This window comes from Gobio gobio, assembly GCF_949357685.1.
Source record: "Gobio gobio genome assembly, chromosome: 8".
Taxonomy (NCBI): Eukaryota; Metazoa; Chordata; class Actinopteri; order Cypriniformes; family Gobionidae; genus Gobio; species Gobio gobio.
The window spans coordinates 54,745,665-54,767,371 of record NC_137114.1 but is presented as its reverse complement, the minus strand read 5'-3'; the positions used below and the strand labels follow the sequence as shown (position 1 = coordinate 54,767,371).

Here is a 21,707-nt window from a genome sequence, read left to right as displayed (position 1 = left end):
CCCAGAGTACCCTAGCAACCACCCAGAATACCTTAGTAACCGCATAGCAACCACCCTAGAAACCACCTGAGTACCCTAGCAACCACCTGAGTACCCTAGCAACCACGTAGCAAGAACTTAGCAACCACTCAGAGTACCTTAGCAACCACATAGCAACACCCTAGCAACCACCTCAAGTACCATAGCAACCGCATAGCAACCCCCTGAGTACCCTAGCAACCACATAGCAAGACCCTAGCAACCACTCAGAGTACCCTAGCAACCGCATAGCAACACCCTAGCAAACCACCACGAGTACTTTAGCATCTGCATTGCAACCACCCTGAGTACCCTAGCAACCACCCAGAATACCTTAGTAACCGCGTAGCAACCACCCTAGCAACCACCTGAGTACCCTAGCAAACACCCTGAGTACCCTAGAAACCACGTAGCAAGAACTTAGCAACCAGTCAGAGTACCTTAGCAACCGCATAGCAACACCCAAGCAACCACCCCAAGTACCATAGCAACCACCTGAGTACCCTAGCAACCACATAGCAAGGCCCTAGCAACCACTCAGAGTACCTTAGCAACCGCATAGCAACACCCTAGCAACCACCACGAGTACTTTAGCAACTGCTTTGCAACTACCCAGAGTACCCTAGCAACCACCCAGAATACCTCAGTAACCGCATAGCAACCACCCTAGCAACCACCTCAGTACCCTAGCAACCACCCTGAGTACCCTAGCAACCACCTGAGTACCCTAGCAACCATGTAGCAAGAACTTAGCAACCACCCTGAGTACCCTAGCAACCACCTGAATACCCTAGCAACCACACAACTGTTTTCTGATAGACTGTATTGACTTCAAACACGTCAAACTTTAAACTGAAAATCTTCAAACTTTAAGCTTTTCAAAATTTTTCATTTTTTTAATATCTGGTCATCCTTCATAACAATGTCACTATTTAAACTATTGTAAACTCTTGCGTTACCAAGGCAACAACTGACTCGTTTGTATTACATTTGGTTATTGCAGCTCCACAGTAGAAAACTAAACCATACCCGCACCGGCCGGCTCGGATCGGCACTGAGCACTTGTTAATAAACACAGAGAACAGGCCCGATGGAGAAGCGGCTCCACCAGTCTATTTTAGGCGAAGGGGTATAAAGTAGAGCTGGGATTGGGCCTTAGTGCTGGCAGATGCCCTCTCACCAGCACCACAAGAAGTAGAGCGAGCACAACAGAAGCAGATGTGGAGACACATGTGGACATGGTGTGTGTGCGCTTCCTGTGTCAGATGCAGAGCCAAAGCAAAGAGGAAACCAAAACACACACTGGATTGCAAGTTGACATTGATAACATGAATAATGGAAGGCCGACAGGATCCTCTCCAAAATATGGGGATCTAAGAGTTGAGGATGAAATTCTCCTGAAGTGATCCTGAGAGACTCAATGTGTGAGACATCGCTTAAAGTCAGAGCAATGAGAAAGTGCATGTGTTTGAGTTTAACAGTTGAGTTAAGATGTTATACTGAATGCACATTTACACACATCACAGAATAACATTACGCTCACTGTTGAATATTTCCTTTAAAGAAAGTGGGATGTGATGATGTCAGATGATGATGTCACCTGAGGTCACCACTAGAGGTCACTGTGGGGTCATGGGATGATGATGTCACCTGAGGTCACCACTAGAGGTCACTGTGGGGTCATGTGATGATGATGTGACACAGAATGGCACAAACAGAAGAAACTGAGCAGATAGAAATAAAGAGACACATGTTATTACTGCACTACAGATTGTTTCATTGCAAAATATTAGAGAAAACAATCATCTGTGATCTCCTCCTCCAGTGAATAGAGACTCATAATAGCACAGAAAAACAATAAACCAGAGCTAAACGTGACTAAAAGAGTGTGATGAGAGAGAACAGAAGAGATGACTTTAAAACATCAGGATTTATTCATTATTTAATGTGTCGCAATCATTTCTGTCCTTTCCTCTCCAGGAGTTTTGACCATTTCAGTAATTCAATTAAAAGTGCAATAAAGATCTCAGTGCAGGAGAAATAAATGAAAACTGTTCAAGAGTTGACAGTGTTTTTACAGTATGCTTTTCATTTCTCTGATTCTTTCAGGTTTATGTCACATTGCATTGATCCTCATTTGGAAAAATCATCTGATAAATGACTAAGTGTGATTATAAACATGATCGGGTGAGGACAAACTTATTTCATATCATACAGATGTGTTCAAACAAAGTCCTCTTTATGATTTATTATCAGGAACTCTGCAGGAAGAGAAATGAAAGACAAAACTGAACAAATGAAGGCAAGGATGAACAAATAAAAAGATTGAATGAACGAGCCAAAGAGAACAAAACAGAAATAATGAAGAAAAACGAATGACCGAAAGAATAAATGAACAAACTGAAGAGAGAGAGAAACTAAATGAGCCTCTCATCATTGCGGTCACTACAGTGGACGGCTGTTCATAAAGCATGTTCTTGCATTGCATGGGTTTTATTCATTTTATTTTTTATTAATATCCGTCCATTCCTTCTATCCTTGGAGACTCTTGCAGGTAAAACAGCATCAAACAATATCTAATGAGTCTCATCACAGTTACATTTGCCAAGTATTGATTTGAGAAACTTCTGATTAATCGTCTGTCCACTATAGTGGACATCAGGCATCAAGAGCTGTTGAACTCACACTATTACTGTGACTGTTGTTTCTCATCTGCAGTGACTTTGACTGTAAATAAATGTATTCGTGTTATTAGAATGTAATGTGCATGAACATCATCTGATTACGTGATGATACTTGTAATGCTGACCAGTGAGAGACGTCCTCATGCTCTGATATCAAACATACGCAAAGCTCAACAACTGCGTCTGTCAATCTATATTTTTGTATATATTTTATAGTTTTCACATGATTTATACAATTGTATTGCTTGTTTTTTCTTTTAAATACACACAATATTGCTGTGTTATTACAGTATTATGTTTAATACAGCATCTCTTCAGTTTAAACCATAAACTCTTGTTTTTCATGCCCTAAGAGCAATAAAAACACAGGAAATAAATCTGACTGTGATTATCATAATTCATGCATAAATTATTAAATTAACCAATGAATAGACAATAAAATATAATAAATTATACAGATAAAAACAAACTGAAACAAAAAACATCGACAATAGTCAAATAAAACGCAAAAAAAGTACAAAAGACCAAAAGAGTGAACACATTGAGGAATAAACAAGAGCAAAACTAGCCTATGAACGAAAGAGAAAATTAAAACAATCAAAAAATAACAAAATTATGAATAAAAGACAAAAAGCTAACAAAACGGCGCGAGGGCTCACACAAAAAAACTAAATTACCACTTTATTCACAAAATATTAATTACCAACAACGTCTGCTCTCACGCACGCGCAGTGGTGCTCTCGCGAACGCGCATCTCTGTTTACGCCTCTCTCTCTCGTCACAAATTAAAAGTGTAAGTAAGTTAGAGTTTCTCCTGCCGCTATTTTAAGCAGAAAATTTGAGAAGCTGTATCTTGTAAAAGTTTGATCGAGGTGAGTGTTCATGTGTGTGACTTTCTCATATTAATATGAATCTCTGGAGGACATTTTGAGTGATTGTTTGTTTGATATGAAATCTTTAATGAAGGGTTTCTTTAGTGTTTGGTGATGTCTGTGGTTCTTCAGAGGTTTATCATCAGATGTGTTGTATTGATCATTTCACGCGTTTGTTGGGTTTTGTCGGATCTGCGTCTGTTGGTGTTGGTCGGGTTTGTTTTCCAGGGCTGTGCACAGCTGGTCATGTCAATCACAGGACAGACTCTACACCAAACACTGATCTCGAAACCAACCCTACTTGGAGACAGGTGCTATAAGGGCTTGAGTACAGTACACACACACACACACACACACACACAAACACACACACACACACACACACACACACACACACACACACACACACACACACACACACACACACACACACACACACACACACACACACACACACACACACACACACACACACACACACACACACACACACACACATCTCGAATTACAGTAGCCTATGTACTTTTAGTTTCTATCTTTTGTTTCTCATTAGGCTACTGTAATTCCGTAAATTACTACAGACTATTGAAGCAAACTGCTGATTTTCATTTACCTTAAACAATTGGTACATATCTTCTGAAAATTTAAATAAATCATGTGACTCTTTTCTTTGAAGAAAATATGACTTTGTATGAAGTCACTGAAATTGTTCAAACTGTAAAGATGAAAAGTGTGTATTTTCTGTATTGGTGTTTGATGCTAGTGTGTGTTCTGAGTGACAGTGTGTGTTATCTCAGTGAGGGCTGTGCAGTGTTTGGCTGCACTGAGCCTGTTTTGAGCCTGTGTTAAGAGTTGTGTTGCTTGGAATGAGTTTTGCAGGTGATGTGAACTGTTTAGCTCAGGTGACTGTTGGTAGTGCAGACTGTAGTTAGAGTTTTGCACATGTAGCTCCAGTTGTGCTCACTGTCGTTTAGCAATCGAAAAAAAATGTAATGTAGAGATTGAATAACAAACCTTTTACAATCATATTGCAAATACAGTTGTTAGGCTTTAGTGCCTATTCAGTTTATGTTGTTGTAATTATGCTTCCAAAAAGTTAATTCTGTGCTAATTTGATCTCATATCTAATGATTTTTTTTAGATGTTGTAGATTTATGTAGCAAATGAGAATCGCTAAAATTATTGAATATATTTTGAGACACAGGTCTTGTTAATGATTTTCAAGGTAAATAAAGCAACAGTTTTTCAATAAAGGAAGATTATGTAATGCATGGTATTTGGTGTAAAAGGCACAATAATTAACATGATAATAAACTTTTAACATTTGTTGACATGATTAGGTTCAGATGGGAAATATCATACATCAAGTTGGGTGTCCACCTTAGAGATACTAATCATATTTATAATGAAACCATCAGATTTAAAAATATATTAATCATAACATATAATAAAATATATTATAATTATTTGTTTCTACTGTAAAGCTTTATTAAATTATTATGGGATCTCATTCAGTATATAATATAATATACTTCATTAAAGTATATTTTTATATTAACATATTTTAATATTTATTGAACAATAATGAATTATTTAATTTATCAAAACAAACAGAAAATAGTAGGCTACAAACTTTGCAAACAGCAAATTAGGTGTTTTTTTTTATATATTAGATCAGATCAGGGACAATAATTTGATAAGACAATTAATTATCTTCCATAAACGTGGACAGTGGCTAGCACTAGAAAACCAGGAGCAAAAACATTAACGGTAAATGGACTGCATTTATATAGCGCTTTCAACAGACCCATGGCCATCCAAAGTGCTTTACATATTTCCTCACATTCACCCATTCACACACAGACGGCGGTGTCAGCCATGCAAGGCCAATCCAGCTCGTCGGGAGCAGCTGGGGTTAGGGGTCTTGCTCATGGACACCTCAACACTCGATCAGGTGGAACCAGGGATCAAACCACCAACCTTCCGGTTTGTAGACAACCATGAACCACTGAGCCACTGCCGCCCACTACCAACACAAATGTGGATTGTAGTTTGTAATCTGCCTGTTAATTTTACTATATCTCTTTACATAAATATTATTTTCTTTTTAAAAACTATAATTTCTTTATTTTACTAACCGAACTAATAACTCATCCGAGCTTTCCAATAGTTTGCACGTGAGGGGAAAAAACGTAGCTTTTAGGCTTGGGCGATGTCTAGGGCTGCCACCTTCAGTGTGGCAAAATAAGGGACACCCATTCACGACCCCCCCCCCCCCCCCCCCCCCCCCAAAAAAAAATCCCCTAAAAAACAATTGCATAAAGGACAGAAATAAAGAATACGTCATGAAATGATTATTTCAACATTAACAACTTGACAGCTCAATAATAAACCATAAGAAAACATAAGATCAAGTACGTGAACTTGCAACAGAACACATGCTATATTATTTCACATTTGATTATTTTATTTAATTCTAAAGAACTCTTAGCATATTTGGTGCACTTTAAAGGGATAGTTCACCTAAAAATGAAAATTCTGTCATCATTTACTCGCCCTCATGATGTTCCAAACCTGTATGAGTTTCTTTGTTGTGCTGAACACAAAAGAAGATATTTTGAAGAAAGTTTGTACCAGGCTGCTTTGGGGGCACCATTGACTTCCACAGTAATCTTCCTTTGTGTTCAACATAACAAAGAAATGTATACATGTTTGGAACAACTTGAGGGTGAATAAATGACAGAATTTTCATTTTTGGGTGAACTGTCCCTTTAAGCTGAACCAGTCTGAACCAGTAATCACTTTTTTGAATTTTAAAAATGTTTATTTTCTTTTAATAATTTACTTAAATTATGACTATATAATCTTGTAATTATTTGTCCCATTTTTATCTAAATATTTTTTAAATGTCATAAACTTTATATGACAGGATTATTTATTATGTATGATTAATATAGCCTAGCTAAATTATAAATTAATAATAACATTTATTAGGCTATAATCTATTAATTAACCTGTCTAAAAAATTATAATTCTGTCTGCCAAGCTCTGATAATGTATTGAAATATTATATTAATATATTATCCATTAAAAAAAAACCGATAGGCCTACCTTTTAGAAGCATGGATGTGTTTGTCACATAGACCGGTCTGTCAGCGCTGCTGCTTTAAGTCAGTCAGTCTGAGACACTGAAATGCTTCTCATAAAGTGTGCAGTTGGCCTGAGGTTCATCATGAGTTACTGGACAGACCCATTGATACCTTTATGATATTCAGCGGTGACATAACGGTGGACACGACGCAAGCTCGACATGTTTTTAAAAAACGCGCAAGTTTACAGGCACACTGGCACAGCGCATGTTCTCAAGACTCCGCCGCTATGGCAACAAAGCCACTAAAACGCAATCACGCACAAATGAGCTCCTGTACTACTTATTGTGAAATTGATTTCTTTATATTTGCTATCAGTATTCTCCACACTGCAAAATCCGTATGTGTTTATTCAACTATGTGTGGACCTTTGTAAAAGTAATTTTTCTTGTAAATACGGGACGATTCCGTATTTTATGGGACGGGTGGCAACCCTAGCGATGTCCCCTAAATCTGCTGCGTCCCAATTCGCCTACTTAATACTACGACCTAAATGTATGTACTCTTTTTGTGAAAGAAAAAGTACATACTTTTGAGTGTGTAGCAAAAGAGTATGCAAGCTTTGGGACACTACTTCATCATCTTTAACGGACTCTGTTGCATCCCATTACTGTTTAAACTGCCTTGTCAATCATCGTCACAGTTAAAATCCTCCACATTCAGTTTAATGTCCTAACTGTATTGGAGAGAAATGTAGTCGCACGTTAAATACTGATAATTGATCACTCAAACCCCTTAATCTAAAACTCTCTATTTAATCGTCGGACTCGCACATCCGTCATGTTTGTCATTTTTTAACACTTTATATCCGCGATTGTAGCTCTATCAAATCCTCGTCCATCTCGCACTGGGTTGTGGGCAATATCAGCCAGACATGTTCACAAGTCCCTGCGGTTCTAGTCCAAGTCAAGTCTCAAATCTTTGAGGTCCAAGTCAAGTTTCAAGTCTCTAAGGTCCAGGTCAAGTCAAGTCAAGTCAAGTCAAGTCTCAAACCTTTGAGGTCCAAGTCCAAGTCAAGTTTCAAGTCTCTAAGGTCCAGGTCAAGTCAAGTCAAGTCTCAAACCTTTGAGGTCCAAGTCCAAGTCAAGTTTCAAGTCTCTAAGGTCCAGGTCAAGTCAAATCTTTAGGGTCCAAGTCAAGTCTCGAGTCAAGTCCTAGTTCTATTTTTAGCAATATTTTTTTCAGCTAGTTGTTATAATTAACAGTGTATTGAATACTACTTATATCATTACTATTCCTTTCCAACTTTGTACAAAATTATACCATTTAGAACCACCACAAGGGGGGAAAAGTGCTGTGTATTTTGAGCTATTTGAGTTGCCGTAGTTTGCTGTAGATCTCAAGCAATGCTGGATAATGTAGTCTTCCAGTGAGCGCCGGCGGTAACAAAACCTGTGTATAGACGAGCGTTTGCGTTACAGTAAACGACATAAAGAACAACATTTCCACCTGCGTGTCTCGTTTGTAGAAATGAATCGGACAGGGTCATAAATTGTGTATGAAAGTGTTCGTGCAATCCAGATGCAAATTAACTTGGTAAATCTGAATTATATGCATAGCTAATAGCCTACTATGGGGAAAAACTTGAAAAGGACATGGAAATGTTCTTGAGAATGGACCGCGAGCAAGCCTCTGCTACTGGGAACAACGCGGCTTCCCTTCGGATTAAGTGATTGCTTTTCAAATTAAATGACAAAGTTTTGTAAGGTAAGGCTTGACTATATTTGTTGTAGCCGTTTGTCTATAAATGTATTTATTATAAAATGCTATTTGTTTTATTATTATTATTATTTACTATGTGCATATTTATACTTGTATTTAGGAATTTAAGTTCATTATCGTACACCTGTCAGGCGCGTAAGGTATATGTCACCGGTGTTGTGTAATATTCAGTTCCTGTGAAAAACTATTCCAGTGGGTGGAGTAAACATGAATATTCATGATATTTCCCTTGTTGTGAGCGTGGCCTTGAGACAACACGCAAACGAACGGAACTGTCTGAGTTGTTTTGCCTGATTGATTACAGGCATTCAGATAAATAGTTAAGGACACAGAGCAAACAATGAACGAATAACCTATGCTCGTCCAGGCTAATAGCCTATAGTTTTTTACTCTTTTTATTTCATTTGTGAGGCTTTAAAATTAATTTGAATAGTAAATGCACATTTACTTGTATCTGTCACATATTTAAGGCTTTAACAGAACAACATCAACATCTTTCCACATACTTATTTGGGAATCAAATACTAAATCGATTAAAGGAGATTAGGGCATCAGAATTGTTATTTTTGAACAACCCATCCTTTTAAGTGGACCCACAAAAGAGTACATCATGTTTTTCTCTATTGTATTTAGCCTAGTTAACAGTCAAATACAGTTTATAGAACGAATAATATAATAAATAATATATGAATAAATAGTTCTCATAGTTCTCTCTCTCTCTCACACACACACACACACAGGCTATAATAAAGGATATCTCATGTCTGTTCTTTGACCATGTGTTTTATATGGTGTGTGAAATCATCTAAAATGTAACAATCCATAATGTTGTGTTAATCACGTTTAATATTATTCAAAGTATACGGACCCACTTTATATTAGGTGGCCTTAACTACTATGTACTAACATTTTAATTAATCATTTGATACAATGCACTTACATGTTTTTACATTGTACTTACATTAAAAAAATTCCCTACATGAACTTACGTCTGTAATTAATTTCTGTAGTTACATTTGTAATTACACAGTTGACACTTCCCTTAGACCTAACCCTACCCTTAAACTAACCCATACCACCACACCTGTCCCCAACCCTACCCGTATCCCACCTCAATATCAGCAAAAGTGTTTTGCTATACAATTTGAACACAGTAAGTACATTGTACTTATTTTTTGATGTAAGTACATAGTACTTAAGGCCACCTAATATAAAGTGGGGCCAAGTATGGATATGATGATATCATTTCTGAACATTGTCGGCCAGGGATTCCCAACCAAACTCTGTTGACCTAAAATATTTTCTTGAAGTCCTCTTGAGATTAATAACGTTAATATTAACAACACACTTTCATGTTCACACAGTTCTCTGATGTTGGTTAATGTGACATGATGTACATGTAAACAAATAAAATGTGTCATCTTTATTTGGATTGTTTTTATTTTTACAGTTTTATAAGAATTGCAGTTTTGTAATACATAATTATTAAAACAGAGCCTTGGCACTCAATGCGAGAGAACAGCCCCCATGTATGTCCAGATCATACACTGACAGATCTACTCGTGACTTCAGCTCTTACATCCAGTCTGAAACAAACAGTAACTTTATATGATGATCAATATATGATCACAAAAGCAAAAGGAAGCCATTATGACATTGGTGATGAAGACGTAATATATAAGATATATTTTTTTCCTATCCCTATTTAAAAATAGTAACCTCTGGCCTATATCCAAGATTGGGCCATCCATCAGAACAATGCTTTAAAGCTTTATGCAATGTATTATATAATCAATTACAAATTGCAATTTTAATTATGATGACTACAAGATTAATAAAACATTTTCCTCAGTAGGTATGTAGTTTATGTAGTTAACAGAAACACTGACTATATAATAAACAAGAAATTCAGGATGACTCACACCAGGCTAGCTTTTAAAAATTTTATTATTGCACAAATAATTAATAATAATCTTTGTTAGCCTAGATGAGCATAGGTAATTCGTTAATTGTTTGCTCTGTGTCCTTACCTATTTATCTGAATGCCTGTAATCAATCAGGCAAAACAACTCAGACAATTTATCATATTGCACAAACTGTGCATTGTTTTGAAAATGTGAACTGTTGCAGTTAATGCTTAACATTGAAACTTCATTGTCTATTCGAAATAATCCATGAAACGGGTTGCGATTTGAGGAGTGCTCTAATATTTTCAGTTCCATTCGTTTGCGTTGTCTCAAGGCCACGCCCACATCAAGGGGATCTCATGAATATTCATGTATACTCCCCCCACTGGAACAGTTTTTCACAGGAACTGAATATTACACAACACCTGTTATGGGCGGAAGTGACAAAGAACAAATGTTTGGATTTTGGGATGGTAGTTATTCACAGTTTTTTGACCACACTTTGTTTCTTTTGCTGGCATTTTTGTTTGTTGTAATTATGAACTTAAATTAGAAATGCTTTTGAAATAAAACCTTTTGTGTTTAATAAACACATTTCATTTTGAAATGAAGACGGCGGTGGACTGGAGTGCGTGCAAATAGTTTAATCACTGTTCCCTGAATCCAAGGCCTACTATGAAAGGCTGATACAATATTGTTACTATTTGTTGCTCATTTATTTAACAGCAGTTTTCTTGTAGGTGATGAATTTGCGTTCCTTCAGATGCGTCACGCGCTCACTGGCTTGGTGTGTTTAGAAATGTTTTGTGATATTAGCTGCTGTAGCACATATTTGTGAATGAAGGGAGGGACACAAGAGGGGAACCTCAAGCGATGAGGGCAGAGGGGCAGTGGCTCTAGCCAACGGGTCGCCCCCCTGTGAACAGCCCTGGCCCGACCGAACATGTTCAATCAGTGTTTGGCTGTGTGTGTGAGAATAGGCCCTATGACTGAGCTTGAGTTCACACAGTCACGTGATCCTTTCCTCACTATTATGAATTATGAAGGTTGTTTAATTTAATCATTTAGATTAGTGTCTGATGTTTGTTCATTCAGTGTCAGTGGAGGAGATCAAACTCATCAGATTCTCCTGCAGCTTCATCATGGGCAATTCTAGATCCAGAGATGGAGATTTCTCTCCGGGATGCAGGTACTTTCAACAAACACTGTTCAATATTGTGTTACATCACAGAAAAAGATCACACACACACACACACACATTTATTTTTGGTTCCTCTCATAAAGAATGATCACAGTAAGCTAAAGGATTAAACTGAATCTGTTCTCTGTTCCAGTTCAGTCCAGCAGAAGAGCACACACACACACACCCACCCATACGTGCACACAAACACACTGTAACAACCACCTGTTTAATACTGTTGATGACATGAATGTTGATGTGCCTTTAAGACGCTTTTGTCTATGGTGTGTGTTATTGTCTTGCTGTTCTTATGTGAGTGTGTGCGCTCAGTCCGAGTGTACGCTTGAGTGAAGCGAGAGATGACCGCTCTACCGCTGACTCCAGTTTACAATTTATCCAGTTTAGGGATGTATAGTAGACTTTAATTCAAGTATAATTTGTAGCAGATAAATGTGGGAATATTATAATCAAAGTGTGAGACACAAAACACCACTGAGTTACAGACGTTACAGCAAAAGTGTTACAGCACTCGCTGGTCTTTCCTAAAGCCGGACATGCACTGTGTGATTCTTTTTTTGAGTCGGGCTGAATTTCAGCTTTATTTTCAGTTATGATTATTGCAGTGTTTGGTGTGGCTGAATGATTAATTGCATTTGCATTAATATCGCGATATGATAAAACACGATTTTGTAACCGCAAAGGCTGTGATTACAGTCTGGTCATGTGACACGCGAGAGTAAGCGGTTTGCAGAAGAAGCATCAACTTAGCATGTAACGCCTACAGGCCTGGCCTAAAGAAAATAACTGTTTGTGTTTGATCAATCTAATATTGTGTTGGTCATACTATACAATAGAGGAGGGAGAAAAGATTCTGTCTCCAATGATTCTGGATTGATTAGATTTTAATGTAGTCTGGTCATGTACAACTGCAGTACATGTACAACCCTAACCCTAACTGTGTTTTAGAAACGCCTGTATTCTGATTGCTTCTATTTCATCTCTCTCTCTCTCTCTCTCTCTCTCTCTCTCACACACACACACACACATCACTTGAACCATAAAATAATATTTCATAACGTTCGGAAAGGTTGAAGCGTATTACAATGACATTCACGGCTTCATTGCACAGGATATGCGCTGTCTGTGAGAAACTTTGCTTGATGTCACGCTTACAGTGTGTGTTCTCACCCACCGGTATTTTCCTTACAAATGCTCTACGAAGTCTTCATTTATGTCGTTAGGAATGCAGTGCTTATATATTACATATAGTTAACTCACTGACAGAAGGCTTTCAGTTTCAAATGCTCGCGCCGCGCTCTGTGAAGATGCTCTTATAACGCAAAATGAATGTAAACACCGTCAATAATGTCTTAATGAATTAATTAATAATGAACAGATAGGGCAAGTGCAGATCTCCCGCTCTCGATGATAATGTCATCATTAATAATCAGGCAACAGTAAAGCTGAGAAAGAGAAAATAACTCAGTTCAGACACTCTTAAATACTGAAAGTACTCTTTGTTCATTGTTTTTAATGTTTTTTGTTCCTCTTTGTGATTTACTAGCTTTTATTTTTTGAAACAATATTAGTTTATATTATTCAAATTCTTAACAAGCTATTTTTTAATGCATTTTTAATGTGTAATTATTTTTAAAAGTACTTATAATTACATTTATAATTTAAACACAAATATTGTAAGTTTTGTTAATTAGATTAATTTATAAGAAAAAAGGTACTTTATAATGTATTGCTCGTCTTTGTTGAATAATACAGAAGATAAAGAGCTTTAAAAATAATCGCATATTAAATCGCAATGGCAATATTGGTTAAAACAAATCGCAATTAGATTATTTTCCAAAATCGTTCAGCCCTAGTGTAGGGCTGAATAAAATCCGTTTAAATTTTTGAAAATTCTGTTTTTTTTACGCTTTACTGTTATTTTAGTCATAAAAAGAGTGTGGTTTTAATGTTAATGTAATAGAACATAAAATAGGAATGACCTTACATTTATTGAGGTAACAAACATCACATTTACTCAGCACTTTTCAGGACCAATACTGCATGATGCAACATAACACTGCACTCTAAGTACTTCAAGTCACCACAAAATATTAATGGTTATGAGCTTTAAACTGTCCAGTACAATAAATTATATTAGTTGTAACAAGTAGAATTAGGTGCTGCTCCTTTAAGGTGGAAAGCACTCTCTCCCTCACCCGCTGATGAGTGGGCGGTCCGTAGATGGAGCGCATCGCATGTATGTGTTCTTTATTTCTGTTGCTATTGCACAGTTTATTTTCTGTACAGTAACGCAGTTGTTAGTGGAGTGTTGCAAACTGCCCCATATGTGAGTGGGATCGACGCTGATAATAATCCCCAATTTAAAATGTCAGACGTGAGTTTTGCTTACACTTCGCTACAACCATTCAGGCCAGCTATCTGGCCTCTCTGTGTGAAGCATTACATAGTTTATATAAGTTTAAATGAAAGTGCTCCATTAGCTTTTTCTTTTAAGTAAAAAATATAGGACCAAAACTAGGACTGCGCAATATATCGAAATTATCGAAATATCGCAAATGTTCATATCGCAAGGGCACGCAATATCTGAATGATTTTAATAGGCTACTTCAACATTGTGAAAAGTGTACGTTTTAGGTTGATGCATACAGCAGAGAATAGACTGGGCCCACGACTAACTTGCGAAAAAATAACTTGCGAAAAAAAAACACCTTGCAGTCTCGTGCTGTCTGTTGTCTGACACACACCAAAATGTGGGCACCAGCCATTCTTTTTTTCTTGTCTTGTTACACACTCGAACTGTCAAATACACACACAGTTGTGTCAAAATGGCTGTCTTGATGAGTATTCATGTAAACACAGTCGGTTATGCTTTAAGTGAAAGATATCAGTTGGGGAAAGAAATATATTTTTCACACACTTAAAGCAATATCGTATTGCATATTGAATATTGCATTAGTTAACAAGGATATCGCATATCGCATTTTTCTTCAATATCACACGTGGGAACTGCTCGGCACTGAGGGCTTAGCGTCGAGTTTCTTAACTTTTTCGCAGACGAAAGCAGAGCCGTGGTGAGCCGCTTCACCATACTTTCATTGTTTTGAAGGGGGAGCTGAAATGACGGGAGGGGTTGTGTCGGCCAGATTTGCTTTCCCCGGCCTGCATTTTCCCTAGGGATGGGCGATATCTTATCGTTTGCGATATACCGGTAAAAATTCTCCCCACGATAAGAATTTGCCTTCCCGCGATAATAACGATAAAGCCTAGTTGATGGCGCGACCCATCCGCACCGTGCCACCGCTGGCCGTCTCTTGATGCCCTAAACGTTATTACTTTATGATGGCCGCGGTGGCTGCGTTCGTCACTCTGTATAGCTGAACGGGGATTGGAGAGAGAATTTCTTGTGGTGCCCCCCGCAGCACTTGGTGCTCTACGCGCAGTGCTTGATAGGAGCTGCGGCACTGAATCCGCATCTCACGTGCAGAACGAAAACAACTATGGTGGAAGCTGCGGAAGAGTTCATAAACGAGGGGCTACCTGAGGGCAATCTGAACCATACAGATGTATTTTCACTCGCTGAGCACTTGGACTGAGCGCTTAAGAGATTTGCTCTTTCTCAATCAATCGGTAAAGCACACTATTTCAGTTAATCTCAATGAATGCGCAGTGTATATGACGCACATTAAACACTAGTGTGAGGCGCGCGACTGAGAGCGCTCAGTGTTTCACACACACTCAAAGAGAGAGCGAGAGAGTCTTATACCAAACAGAATTGACGTGCTACATGTAAACAATATCCTTTGTTGCATTTTCCTGTAAAGTAATGGCGTTTATTTGGAATTATTCAGCCTTTCGTGAACAGGAAGAAAGGAATGCACAAACGGGAATCTCATTGGCTGGCGCGCACCTATTACTGTGCCTGTTTTGATTTCAGCCAATCAGTTGGAATGAACGCTGACAACGTGATTAATATTCATGAACCCAGAAGCTCATTATTCCTTAGTGCAGTTTATTTTTATTAGTAGAATAATTCGTGGTATTATTATATTATCAACTCAAATTACTGAAGTTCTATCATTAAATCATTATTTTCAACTTTTTTGTTATCTGAAGACATTTTTGGGATAATTACTTTTGCTGTTTCTGCTATTTTTACCACTGTTTGCACCATGTATGAATAAATACAGAATCGGTTTACATGTAAAACTTTTCATTGATTTAAAAATTATTTTTGTTTGTATTGTGTGACGTTTTTTAGCACAGTTGCACTATTTAAACATTTCCTGCACTTTTACAGAAGACAATTATATCTGCAACTTTTCCATTTCTGAAAATGCTGGTGTGGAATTTTACATAAAAAAATATTAAAAAACTATTAATTAAATATATATATATATATATATATATATATATATATATATATATATATATATATATATATATATATATATATATATATATATATATATATATATATATATATATATATATATATATATATATATATATATATATATATATATATATATATATATAAAACATGGGGAATGATACTACATTTATCGTCATTGATATCGTTATCGCAATAAATACTAGAAAATATCGGGATAAATTTTTAAGTCCATATCGCCCATCCCTAATTTTCCCCAGACATTCGTTCTTCTCCCACACTAAACAGCATTTCATTCCAAATATGTAAACACAAGTATGTCACAAGTTTATCAGCATATATCACACGTATAGTGTGATCAGTCGAATCACAGCTGGAAGATCGGACCGTATAGCACAGAATCACAGAGGAATCGCTCAGTGTGGCTTAAGACATGTGTTATGCACTTTTACTGGAAACTTCTAACTTTTATTTTATTTAGTTTTAACTTGGATACTTAAACCTCTGGAGTCTGAGCTCTTTTGGGGCCCTTTAGAAGTTTTGACATAATCTGACATTTGTATTTTTTTCAGTTGCTTATAAACAAATTAATGGCAAAAGTGTAATTACACTGTATTCAGCACAAACTGGGCAAACCGGAATATGTGAGCAACAAGTATGTACATGGTTGTATTTTTGAGAGAAAAATGTTTATGCACAGATTTTGAAAAAACAAAAAAAATTGTTTTAAAATTAAGGCCTCAAAACACACAATATATATGTGTTCACAAGACTTTTGACTCCATCTTGTATTTCCATAGAGTTTTTTCTTTAAACTGATGTGAGAATCATTGAGCCTACTCATTCACATAAAACAATACACTGATTTAAAATTTGTAAGACAAAAAATTTCTCAAAGCCAATATGCGAGGAGGTGTGATATCTAATGAATAATGATGAGATAGCACCTGGGATAACAAAGGACTCGCATTAATGAGCTGCATAATGAATGAGCTGCAGGTAGGCCTGTGACAGAGAGCAACAGAGCAAAGGAAATATATATTTTTTGTAGTTTATTATATTTGGAATGTAATCAACAAAGGCCTATTATATTTTAAATGATCAGAAGATTTGACTACACTGCAAAAAATGCTCTTCTTATTTGGTATTTTTTCTTGTTTCCAGTCCAAATATTTAAAATTCTTAAATCAAGATTAATTTACTAGATAAGTACAAATGTCTGGGCGGAAAATCAAAATGAAGTGAGTTTTTGCTTAGTTAGTTAGTTAACTTTATTGTCCCCAAGGGGAAATTCTGCTTAGACACAGTGCAGAGTTGCTTCATAAAGGTAGACCAGATAACTTAAAGCAATCTCTGCCACAGCAATTTATGCTTTATTAAACTATAATTTATGATTTATTAAAACACAACAATTAGCTAATGAGATTAAAACCATGTTTTTACTCCAAACTTACTTTACTTTTGGCTTTGGATCAAAAAATCAGACAGAAAATATATTTCACAATATTCTGCATGATTATAATGCTTGAGTCGCATTGCATTATACATATAATCTATTATGAAAACACCTAACATTGTATAAATAACACAGATAAGCCATATATTGTCGCGATTGTTATTATCTTCAAACTTGTCTATCTGGATGTTAGTCTAACATCATTTAAAAGAGCTAAGACTCAAGCTTCCATTTTTTATATGTGATATGTTAATATGTGTCAGCAGTTATGAATATGAAAACCGCGTTGATACCTTCTAAAGATTGTAATATGAGCGTCAGCTGCTCTCATTCATAAAAAACTCTTCATACTGGCAGCTGGAGGGCGCTCCGTGCACATGTAGTCCATATATAGCACGCATTAAGAAGATATCTTCTGTTTATGAAGCTGTTTGTTTATGTCAGTGTCACATGGTATCTTCTTTATGTGTGCTATAAATGGACTACATGTGCACGGAGCGCCCTCCGGCTGCCAGTATGAAGTATGAAGAGTTTTTTTATGAATGAGAGTGTGTGGGCGTGCCTCAGTATTTGAATCTCCATAGAGCGCGTGCTTGTTGGTGGGCGTTGTCGCATTAACGTATAATGAGCCGCTCAGGAACGACTAACAACGCTCTGCTTTTAAACGGATTACATAAACACAGAATATTTGTTTTTGATTTGGTTTACAGTGTTTAAAACCTGACATTTCAGCATTTCTGTATCTGAATAAACGTCTTTGACAGAGAGGCTGCAGATCGCGCATCATGTTTGATTTCTTTATTTTGCAAAAAGCACAACAATTTGTTTTTATTGTGACTGTACTAAAAAAAAAAAAAAAAAGAAACTTAACAGATTATAATGATGTATAACACTTGCCTGAATGATAAAAAAAAGACACAGTTATTTGAGTCTTTTTGGCACTGATAAGAAAAAAAGCAAGCCAATCACGCCGGCTTGATTGCCGACTCGAGAGGGTTAATGTCTCTGATCATATTGGATGAATTCATTAATTCAAAGGATTAAACTGAATCTGTTCTCTGTTCCAGTTCAGTCCAGCCGAAGAGCTCAAACCCAGAGTCCAGCTGTGTGTCTATGAAGAGTGACCAGTCTATGAATCCGCCAACAAATTTTAAGAGTGGAAACACACGGCCTGATCTCAGGTATATCATCTCCATAAAAATCAAATATTATAAGCATAACTTTTATAAAGTTGTTATTAATATACAGCAGTTTAATGAGATCAGATCCTGTAAGTTTCAGTCTATTAATGATGATCATTGTGCTCTTGTGTAAAGCTCTATGTATTGTATTGTTAATACATTCACACACTGTAAAAGCTGTTGGTCTGTTACTCAGTTAATGACACAATTACATCAATATCAGTGTGTCTGATTCTTTACCCTCTTCATTCTGATTTAAGGTCAAATCTTCAATCCAGACCAGTTAAAAACAAAACTGTGTTCACGCCTGTGATTCAACCACAAGACTTTAATGAAAGCATGTGTCCTGGTTTCAGGTAAAATGTGGGACTTTTGTTGTTGTTTAATTTTAGGAGCTGCAGTGACATCACACATCACTCAAACACATGATTAATGATTAAAACATTTCAGACACCGTATGATGTTCTGTGTCCCATAATACAGCAAACAAATCATCCATTTTGTGATCTATGGCTATTTACTTCTCTAACTTATGTAATAATGGGATATTTTAATCTTACAGCCATGACTCTAAACCTGCTGAAGTCCTCGACACATTGAGATCAAATCTGAGGAAGAAGTTAAAGTGTTTGTGTGAGGGAATATCAAAGCAGGGAAACCCAACACTCCTGAATGAGATCTACACAGAGCTCTACATCACAGAGAGTGAAAGTGGAGAGATCAATAATGAGCATGAGGTGAGACAGATTGAGACACAGTCCAGGAGAGCAGAAACAGAGGACACACCGATCAAATGCAGTGACATCTTTAGACCTTTACCTGGACAAGACAAACCCATCAGAACTGTGCTGACAAAGGGAATCGCTGGCATTGGAAAAACAGTCTCTGTGCAGAAGTTCATCCTGGACTGGGCTGAAGGGAAACAGAATCAGGACGTCCAGCTCATATTTCCACTTCCTTTCAGAGAGCTCAACTTGATGAAGGACAAAACACTCAGTCTTTCAGATCTTCTTCATTTCTTTTTCCCTGAAACCAAAGGAATGGAAATATCCAGTGATAAGTATAAAGTGTTGTTCATCTTTGATGGTCTGGATGAGTGTCGTCTGTCTCTGGATTTTCAGAGCGATGTGAGGTTGTGTGATGTGACTGAATCAGCCTCAGTGGACGAGCTGCTGACGAACCTCATTGCGGGGAATCTGCTTCCCTCTGCTCTCATCTGGATCACCTCCAGACCCGCAGCAGCTGATCTCGTCCCCTCTGAGTGTGTCCATCGAGTGACAGAGGTGCGAGGCTTCAGTGCCCCACAGAAGGAGGAATACTTCAGGAAGAGAATCATTGATCAGAGTCTGGCCGACAGAATCATCTCACACCTGAAGTCATCAAGGAGCCTCTTTATTATGTGTCACATCCCAGTTTTCTGCTGGATCTCAGCCACTGTTCTGGAGAAGATGTTGAGGAAATCACGGAAAAGACAGCTTCCCAAGACTCTCACTCAAATGTACACACACTTCCTGATCCTCCAGACCAACATCAAACATGAGAAGGACTATGAGAAGAAAGTGAAAGATGAAGTCTTGATTGTCAAACTGGGGAAACTGGCGTATCAGCAGCTTGTGAAAGGAAACCTGATCTTCTATGAGGAAGACCTGAGAGAGTGTGGCATTGATGTGACAGAAGCATCAGTGTACTCAGGATTGTGCACTCAGATCTTCAGAGAGGAGTTGGGCTTGAATCAGGGGAAAGTCTTCTGCTTTGTTCATCTGAGCATTCAGGAACATCTAGCGGCTCTATATGTGCATCTCTCCTTTATAAACAAGAACATCAATGTGTTTGACCAGATTACCAAACCAACTAATGGAGACACAGCTTCACTGTCTGATCTCCATCGGAGAGCTGTGGATGAGGCTTTAGACAGTAAAAATGGGCATCTGGACCTTTTCCTTCGTTTCCTTCTGGGTCTGTCAGTGAAGTCTAATCAGAGTCTCTTACAAGAACTAAAGACACAGACAGGAAACAGCTCTCACAACAATAAGAAAACAGTCAACTATATTAAAGAAAAGATCAGTGAGAATCCCTCTCCAGATAAATACATCAATCTGTTTCACTGTCTGAATGAACTGGGTGATCTTTCACTAGTGAACGAAGCTCAACCTCATACGAGCCGTGCAGGATTACGTGATGTGAAACTCTCCTCATCTCAGTGGTCAGCTTTAGTTTTTGTGTTGTTGTCCTCAGAGGAGACGATGCAGGGGTTTTACCTGAGCAGATTAATTGGATTTGGAAATGATGAGTAAGTAACACTGAGTTCAATCATTACAGTCTAAAACATTATGAACAGAGACACACAGAGGTCAGAGGTGTTTAAATCACGGGGCACAGATTGAATTCTGGGATATTGAACATAATTTGCGGGTGTTTCTCAAACAGAGGCTGTGTCCTAGTAAGACTGCATATCTCGACGGCCACGTCATCAAGCGCCTTTGAAGGCCGTCTCAGTTTGAAGGATCCTTTGACGCCAGCCTTCGTTTCACATCTTTAATTCAGCTCAATCACCCACAATCCTTTGCACACATTCACATTCATGATAAAGACCTGCTGGAGAACGAGCTGAGCTGATCTGACCTCATTATGAAATGTGAGACACAAATAATGTTTTCAGAGATGAAGGCACACGTTATCTTTAGTTTTGGTGTAAATTAATCACTCAACACTAAACTGCCAATAATGAGCCACTGGAGACACAGACGGCTGGCATTCACTGCATTGCATTCATAGAAGAGCCAGTTAATATAAAGATCTTTAATACAAAGTGTTTCTCCAAAGTGAAGTTTGAACAGTATTTTGGTGGCGTGACCGTGGGGGCGGGAACACGTGTGCCGTAGCCATGAGCACTTACTAGAGCGTCTCCTGGTGTTTAATGCTGAGGAGGACTGGAGTCTACAAGCCTCAGAAGGACTGGACTAGGAAAGACACAACCTCACTAGGATGCAGCCGTCCGTTTGAGACGCTCACAATATCAATATGAGGGAGACTCCTGGAACTTCCCGGAGAGCTGGGATGTCTGATTATGGGAGTGAATCCGCTAAACTATTGATCTGAGTCACTACTGAGATTGTGATGATTGACA

At 37.6% G+C, this 21,707-nt stretch overlaps 1 protein-coding gene across 1 annotated transcript in view; it reads left to right on the top strand.

The window, feature by feature from the left end:
* LOC307130034 (uncharacterized protein) overlaps positions 1 to 21,707 on the top strand; it is a 176,097-nt gene that overhangs the window by 92,185 nt on the left and 62,205 nt on the right. Inside the window, exons 7-8 of the mRNA XM_079822883.1 lie at positions 18,841 to 18,936; positions 19,143 to 20,870. Of these exons, the coding sequence (XP_079679009.1) occupies positions 18,841 to 18,936; positions 19,143 to 20,870 (1,824 nt within the window). The remainder of the gene's footprint in view (positions 1 to 18,840; positions 18,937 to 19,142; positions 20,871 to 21,707) is intronic.